Source organism: Gavialis gangeticus, unplaced genomic scaffold, assembly GCF_001723915.1.
Source record: "Gavialis gangeticus isolate Ggan-Ray unplaced genomic scaffold, GavGan_comp1, whole genome shotgun sequence".
NCBI lineage: Eukaryota > Metazoa > Chordata > Crocodylia > Gavialidae > Gavialis > Gavialis gangeticus.
In genome coordinates, this window is record NW_017729034.1 from 46,137,987 (window position 1) to 46,147,233 (window position 9,247).

The 9,247-nt window shown below is 40.5% G+C and overlaps 1 protein-coding gene across 1 annotated transcript in view; it reads right to left on the bottom strand.

Annotated features, from left to right (window-relative positions):
- The window catches only part of FMN2 (formin 2), a 348,730-nt gene that overhangs the window by 306,696 nt on the left and 32,787 nt on the right, over positions 1-9,247 (bottom strand). Inside the window, 1 exon segment of the mRNA XM_019527634.1 lies at positions 1,669-1,835. Coding sequence (XP_019383179.1) covers positions 1,669-1,835 — 167 coding nt within the window.

Below are 9,247 nucleotides of genomic sequence, written 5' to 3' on the forward strand. Positions count from 1 at the left end.
ACACACACACACACACACACATCACATATACCACAAACACATACCCCCCCACACCAATACTACACATACCCCACACGCATACCATATACAAACCTAAGAATTTATTTTTGAGTTATTATGCAATCACCTCTATATACACACTACATAAACACTAATCATGACAAAAATATTTTTGTAATAAAATTAAAATAGGTTATAGTAGTTGTTTGACTTGTAGCATATGATTTTTTTTTCGGGTTCCAAGATGACAACCTCCACTCCCAAAAGGAGTATTTCTGGGGGGTAAGGGGAAGGACTTCTGGTGACAAAGGTCAGGGTTTAGGGGATGGGACTTCCAGTCCCAAAATGGTGACAAGCGGGTGTGGCGACTGTCAACGTGTGGGACTACCATGCAGACTTTGACAGCTCACCAAAACTCATTAAGCAGCCCTCCACCCAAAATAGTTGCCTGTCCCTGGCATAGGCTGACATTTCTGGCTTCTGGAATGAGAGATTTAATTTATATAAATAATTGTCAAATCACTGCTTAGAGAAGGCATTTAGTTTGAGACAAAGTCTTAAAGTTCCCTCCCAATCATACTAGGTGTCCTTGGGTAAGTTATACTGCTACTTTAGACCCCTTAAGTTTAAGAGACTGAATTTAAGCATTTCACAACGGTATTGTGAGGATTAATTAATATTAATACACAGTTTTTAATATGTGAATGCAGAGAAAAAGAGATGAATTACCTTAATCCAAGGAAGCTAAAACAAGGGTAACTCAAAGTTTTGGCTCTGTAGGACAGGTGAATGGTGTGGGGCTGGTCCGTAGGCTGGACAAGGGCCTGTGCCAACCCCATCCAAACCAGATATGGCTCCAGGGCCCAACGCTGCCCTGCACACCCAATCTACCATGCAACACTGTAGCCCATGATACTCCCCCCCCCATAGGCCAGATGACACAGCACTGGGGGCCAAGCATCCCTGAGCTAGAATAAAAACACATGCTAACCATAACGCTGTGCGATAAAGCTTATACCTACATTGAATAACTAAGAAGTAGGTGTGCTGTATAAGACTACAATATTATTAAAATAATGGTAGCAGGTAAACTGTTACCCTACTACTTCTCCACCATACAAACAAGTGGAGCAGTTATAATGCTCAGGTAAGTGCCTTATGGCTGCAGACAGATCATAGATGTAGAGGATAAAGTAGTTAAAATGTCAACAACATTTCTAATCTACTGTGAGTAGCGATTGGAAGTTTCAGGAAAAGGGAAAACAACCAGACAAAAAGACCTAAAATAGACATCCCATTCATGCTGCGTGGAGTTTCAGACCTGGCTGCAATGTTTAGCAACCCACTAAAAATGAAGAGGTATAGTACAAAATGGTAAAAGGCAGCCAGTACAGAATGCCATTGTGGCAAAACTTGTCATATGCCATCAAACATTAAGGGAAAGGGAATGCAACTATTTCTATCTTCTGTATTTTAAAATCTAGATTTATCCCATCATCAGATCATACCAACCTGTTGTCCAAGGTTTAATTACCAACAATTATTACCACAAGGTAACTTTAATTATTCAAGGAAAGTACTGGTTTCTAAGCACATTTTAATGAATCATAAGCCACTGATAATTACAGTTCTTAAGGAAGGCTAACAATATTTTTTTCTGAAACTTACATCAAATGTAGGTGTGCTTTGCTGTGCGTTCTGATTACATGGCTCTCTGAAACAGTCACTGAAGGGAAGCAGTAGACCCATTGCAATAATCCGAGAACATAGCTTCTCTGCTTCTTCCTGTGGTGCACTCTCCTGCTGGCTGAAGAGCTTTTCCAACAGAGTTCGCCCTGCCAAGTTAATATAATAGATCATCAATAATCTGTAACTATGTAGAATTCATAAAAACGTAAGTAATCCTTTCTAATTCATTAAAAATCTCCACAGCATAATACTGTGAACATCAGGTTTACCAGTATATTATAAAATTCAGCTGAAAACCACCCCCCATAGCACACTCTTTTGTGTTATAGTTGAGAATAATTTGGACGGAAGTTGCATTTTTACTATTTGGGGATTTCACAAGGAAAAATTGTAATATCAAGTTGATTCAAGTGCTTTACTGTACAGATAAAAATATTGAGGTGCCATTCTACAATCTGTTTCTCAATATGAGGCCCACAAACAAATCATTTAGATTCAGCCACTTAGCTTTACCGCAGGCTTTCCAAAGCCAAGTGTATATTGAATCATCTTCCAGATGGGGAAAGTGAGTTACTACCCAAAGGTGAAGCAACTTAAAGTTAGGACCATGTTGCATGTCACACTTAATGTGTTAATATAACTGTTAACTGCACTTAAAATGTGAGCAGCCATGCATTCAAGCTACAAAACAGATGCTAAGTGCAATTATATTGTAGCAAAGTTTCGTACGAGTTATCTCCAGGTCATATTAAATAACACATGTTCACTTATCATCTAATGGCTCCACAGAGATAATAAGATTCAAGATTCTGGTTCAGTGTGGGAACTGGCAGCAGGACTGTAACACCCCTCCTTACTCCACACCCCCACCCCAGTTTAGTTCCTCATATCCCCCTTCACCCACTGCCAGCAGCAGAGACCCAGGTTGCCCCAGTGTGCCAGGGCAAGGGCTTCTTATGTAGGTAATGCAAACTCCAGCCCTGTCTAAAGCAGGCTGAGATTGTAGTAAGCATTACTGTGCCATACTTAAAGTTAGAATGCATTCTAAGCAGTCACATGCTTACTACAGTCTAAATAAAAACACATGCCAAGTGTCCTTGAGACAAGACACTTGCACAGTAAACCATTTTAGAGTCAAGAATAGTCTGGTCTCAAACTGTTCTGTTCTCAAAGTCCTAGTTTCAGCCTTTACTATCTAGAGGACCACACAAAAAGCCCATTACGATCTTTCATTAAGAGGTGCTCTATTTCTTCCTCTCCATTTGGCACCAGCGAGGTCACATCTGGAGTACTGTGTCCAGCTTTGGATCCCCCTTACAGAAAGGATATGGACAAATTGGAGAAAGTTCAGTGGAGGGCAACAAAAATGGTTAGGGGGCTGGAGTGCATGACTTCCGAGAAGAGGCTGAGGGATCTGGGCTTATTTAGTTTGCAGAAAAGAAACTGAGGGGGGATTTAAAAGCAGCTTTTAGCTCCACCCTATTTGGAACAGCCCTTCAGGTAGTTAGACTGTTCTCTGTGGTGGCAGATGACAGAACAAGGAGCAAAGATATCAATTTGCTGCAAGGGAAGTTTAGGTTAGATATTAGGAAAAACTCTCTCACACTGGAACAGGCTACCCAGAAAGGTTCTGGACTCTCTATCCTTGGAGGTTATTAAGACCTGGCTAGACGAAGCCTCAGCTGGGATGACCTAGCTGGGGATGGTTGTGCTTTGAGCAGGGGCTCAGGCTCAATGACCTCCCGAGTTTCCTTCCTACCCTCATTTTGTATGATTCTATGTCTTCTGGGGGGAAAGTCTCACGCCATTAAAAAAATAAAATCTAGGAATTACTCCAATTTAAGAACAGCATTAAGGGAATTCTATAGTAGCATAATGTTGCATATCATAACAAAGCAACATAATAACAAATGCATGTTCAACAAATTTTCCAAAGCCTGCATTTTATGACTCCTGAAATGTGGAGGTTTTCCAGTGTTACAAGCAGCACATGACCCTAATTCATGTATTACCTTAATTTCAGGTGGCATAAGTCTACTGCATTTAAAATTATTTAATCGCATTTTAATATGTTGGTCTTTATTCTACAGGGTTTAAGGACTGAAAACTTTTAAAAGCCATTTCTGTATAGAGACCCAATTTTAGATTTTTTGTCTTTCTTTATAACACAGCATAGCCCAGTGGATCAAGTACTGACTAGCAAGAAAGTTTGCCTTTATTATACCCTATACAACCAATTTATTTTCTGAAAAAAATGATGCAACACCTTACAGGTCATGTAACCAAAGCAGAGAGAAGAGAGACAAGATATAAGCCTCTTCCATGACTTTTGATTCCTTTTGTCTCTAGACAAATACAGCTACAACAAAGATACCTGACACATGGAAGATATCAAATTTTTGCCATTTTTTAAATGAAAAGTTCATACTTTTACAAGTAGGAAGCATTTTATCATCTGAGTTGCTAACACCAGGCTTCCGCTATTGTTTGAGTAAATTTGCATCTCTCAGAGCACAGAAACGTCACCACAAAAGAAACTCCTGCACAGAAGAGCTTTCCACCTTTCCACTCTTCTGTGAAATATGAAACATCACAACCTGAAGGAAATATGCCTCTACATCCAGCTTGCCAACTTTGAGGTAAAAACTTTTCCAACTTTTCTCTGTGCCTAACTTGGACAAAATGAACTATTCCAAACAGGAGATTTTGCCATACCTTCAGCTCTCCTGTGAAATATTCATTTTCATTTTTACCTAGGAGAACTCTTATGATCTCTGCACTCTCCTATGCCTGATGAAAGATGAGTGTGCCTGAAAGCATGAAGATAATACAATAATTTATTTGTAAATACCTAGTTGGTCTAATAAAAGATATCACCCCTCTTCTATGAGTTTTGATTCCCGTAAGAAAAGATATAAACACAAAATGTCTTCCTCTTTTAATTGTTTCCTCATACATAGCTTATTGTATACTGCAGGGGTGGGCAATTATTTAGGCTGGCAGGCCACTTAATCAGTTTTGGTGAGCTGTTGAGGGCCACACACAAAATCTTTTAGAAGATATCATTTTAACAAGTTACAAATAAAAACAAATCATATACTAAAAAAACCCCAAACTTCTACTATAAAATATTTTAATTGTAGTTTACAAAATATTTTTTGTCCTGATTGATGCGTTTTTGAATAGCATATATAGAAGCAATTGCATAATAGCCCAAAATAGTTTAACTCTTGTATATTGTGAGCGTTGGGGTTTGTGAGGGGAAGAAGAGTATTGCACATATGTATGAGGGGGAGGAGGAGGGGGAGGCTGCCCACATACTAGGTCCCAGGAACTGGTAAGGGATGCAGGGAAGGAGGGAAGGATGGGGGTGAGGGGGCTGGGAGGCAGAGGGCATTTACAGCAGAGCTTACTTGGGTGATGCAGTGCAGCTACAAGTGTGGTCCACTCTCACCCCCTATCTAGCCCATGGCTGCTCCCACAACACTTCACATTGGGCCAAGCTCCACCAGCCCCTTCCTGGTGCAGCCCACACCTGCAGATGGCATCACCCTGACCTCAGCTCCAGGCAGTGTACAGCTTCTCATTGGGGCACCTGGCCACCCACGGATGACTGCTCATCTTGCTGTGGGGGCAAGTGGGTAGAAGACAGCTGGGAACTGAAGCTGGAGCCCCACACACTGGGACAACAGCAGCCCAGCTGCAACTTTCCCCCTGCATGACTGGACATCCATAGGGGTTACTGTAAGTTACACCCAGTATGCACCCCCATGGATGTCACTGCCTCCCTGCGCTACCTACTGCCCAGAGCAGTGCAGCAGGGACAGGAGGAGGAGCCACTGGAGGTGGGGGGGCTGAGCAGTACCTGGGTGGCTGTAGCAGCAGCACTGTGTGCTTTGGCTGGGGCTGTCAGCAGGAGCAGGTTGGGGGCAGCTGGGAGCATGGTGTGAGTTGCCTCAGGTGCAGGTTGCCCCAGGTGGGATCACATGGAGCTTGACCCCATGCAGAGTGTCACTGGGGCAGCCATGGACCAGATACAATCAGCTGGTGGGCCAGATCCAGCCTGTAGGCTGCACTTTACCCATGCCTGCTCTACTGTAACCCCCAGATCTTTCTCCATAGTAAGGCAACCTAGCCAATCATTCCCCAGTCTGCATTTATGCTTACAAATAGTTCTGTCCCAAGTGCAAGACTTAGCACTTGTCCTTGTTGAATCACATATCTTTGATTTTGGACCATTTCCCCAGTCTACCCAGGTCATTTTGGATCTTTGCCCTACCTCCAGCATGTCTGCAACTCTATCCAACTTGGTATCATCCAGAAATTCCCTGAGTGTGAATTCACTAAGCAGGTACTCAATCCCATCCTCCAAATCATGAAGACGTTAAATAATATTTGGGGTCAGGACAGACTGCTGGAAAACCCCACTTGATGCTCTCTCACAAGTAAACAGTGAGTCCCTAATGACTACTCATTGAGCACAGTGATTCAAACAATCATGTCCACTTTACAGCAAGTCTTAAAATTGTTTTAAAAATAAAATTGCAACAAGGGAAATTCAGTTTGGATATGGAGAAGAACTCTCTCATGATGAAGGATGTTAGGCACTAAAACAGAGTCCTGGAAAGGTGTCAAATTGGTAACTTTATAGACAAATTCTCAGACAATACAAGCTTTTTCATATTAGATCAAAGTTCTGAGTACAACCAGTGATTTTTGGGGTCCAACTTGAAACCATGATAAAATACATCAAGTTCTGGAAACCAGACCCCTTTAAGGTGTTAAATCAGAACTTTTAACTTAGATTTTATATATCTAAGATGCATAAAAGTATATACCCTACGCCACTATTTTAAGAAGCTGTAAACTGTACTTGAAACCAGACCAAAAGATCCTTTACAGTGGTAAATTTGCTGGTCCTTAAAATGGCACCTGCATTGCCAGTCTTACCTTGAATACATTGGGAATAGAATACCATACTTGATTAAAATCTTAGAACATCTATACATGTGCTCTGAAAGACACTCTAATTAAAGTGCCTGTAGTGTCGCATCTATTCAGCTACCTTCACTTCAAAATGGTGGTGGGGGCTCTTTAAGTAAAGCATGTTCAGTGAACTTTAGTTAAAGTGCCCCCACCACCATTTTGAAATAGGGGCACCCTGAATACACATGATGCAAAGGCTGCTGGAATACACTGATTAGCACACTCCAGCAGACTCACAGCAGACTTGATTAATCAAGTTGGATCCAATGTGCGCTAATTAGCACGTGTCAGAACAGAGCACCATCACAAGTATAGATGCCCTTAGCTGCCATTTACTCAGTTGTTTAATAAATACATTTTTATATATAACACCTTGAAATCTGGTTTAATGGTCAGATAAGAGATTTGAAGAAAAAAAGATAAATAATTTATCTATATATACACATATACTTACACACACACACATACAAATATATGTAAATTATTTCTCGATTTTTCAAATCTCTTATCTGATCATTAAAACAAACTTTATAGTTTAATAGGCACTATTCCTTAAATATAGGGAAACTTTCTAATGATCAAATTCAAGTTATATTATGCATTTCTCTTGCCATGGTATCTGTACTTGACATACTCTGTCCAATCTGCCATCAAGCTAACTGCTATTGAAAATGCATTTATCACCATAAGGAACATAACATCTTCAAATTAAGATATCTTTATCTAAAAATAGGTGGGGGGTAGGGGAAAGATTTGTTTGGCTTCATCTTTTCAGCACATTTAAGGACAGTTTAGAACTACTTCAAAATTGATCTCTTGACTAGAGATACTAATAAGGATTACCAACATGACTGTAATCATACTTGGACAAATCTCTGCTCTAATAATACCTATGTCATTTGGAATTACTGCACATGCAAATTAAGTCAAATACACATTCTAGCAATTAAGAATACGTCTTAACAAGTGAAAGCTTAAATGATGTTTAATTTTCAATGCATGCAGAAGTAGTTTCATGCTGAACAGCTGTGAAGAATGCTATATTAACACTTAATGGGGCATACATTTAAAAAGAATTACTGGGCTAAATATTTATGTAAGCTGTTAACCTGTTTAAGGTTTCTGTGCATAAATTACCTAGTGTTAAAGAAACAGATTGACCAGCTTTATGTTACTACTACTACCCACAGAGGTAAAATAAAATAAAAATCCAGCCACACTTCCCTTCAAAATTATAAAGGCAAAACATGGAATTAAGTATCTTTTATAACAACATTGCTATTATTAATAAACAATAATATGAATAACAAAATCCAGCCCGCTTGCCTTTTGCTGATCTCACAATTTCAGCTGGAACCCCTTAGAATACAGCAGCTCCAGGTACGATGAAGCCAATGCAAGTGGGAAGGGTTGGAGAACAGTGGTTAACAGTTACAATTTCTGAGAACAGAAACTTTTTTAAGGCCTGTCCTTGTTTTGGGCATCTGAAGTCTGCTCTGCATCTGTTTTCAGTACAAACAGATGCTGTCACTGCAGCTGAAGTTTTCATTTTCCAGTTACCAGTAAAAGTTTGGTGGTGCTGAAAATTCTAAGTACCAATGGGATTCTCTGTTGATGCTATGCACTTTGAATATATTCAAATTAAACATTAATGTAAGCAAAGCAAACTACGCAACAGATTTAAGAAGTGTTTTTTCATTCAACATTCACTTCTAAAAATTAACTCATTCCTTAAGCCAGTGATTCTCAACCAGGATGCCATTACTGTTGGCATTGGATTTATAACCCAGATGCCTTGTTCTGGGGGAACCATAACCCTCGGACTTACTGTGACCTTTCCATTCGATAATAGGCAAATTTATTGACACACAGTGATAACAGAAAATAATAATACAAGCAATTCTGTAGCTACCAATCCTAGAGCTGTCATCAGAATCAAGATATGTCTGGCCAAGATGAGAGCTTCACTCTGAGGTTCTCTCTTCAATGTGAGATGTCAACAGCCTGGAGGTTAGAGGCCAAATCCCCCACCACCACCACCAGTGGAGCGCATGACATGAGCTGGTGGTATGTCCTTCGTCCACGGTGCCTCAAGTTCCCCTCTTGGGGACATGGGGCCCTTTGCTGTTCTAAGTCCTTTCTTTTCCCCTCCTGATGACTCTTCATCCATGGCTACCACTGATCGGTCTCTCTGTTGTCATCATACTGTTCACGTTCTGTCCTATCAATGCATTCCTTTGTTTCACAAGCCCACCACATACACACATCCTAATTTGGGCTTTCCAGGTCTTTTCCTGATTTGGTCTGTTCCCTGAAAACTGGAACTTCAGGCCTCCACTCTCTTGGGCCTTGTCAGCTGGTGCCACTTTATCTCATGTTATAGAACAGTGTAGTATATAACCACAATTTACCAAGTCACGTGTATATCCATTGGCTTTGTTGTGTTAGACACCCCGTCTGCCTTAAAGGTTGAGAGAACTGTGTGACTGTGTGACCAGGCCTTTAGAAATCAATTAGCCCTTGTTGTCTTGAATGTTTATTCTAATACACACACACACACACACACACACAC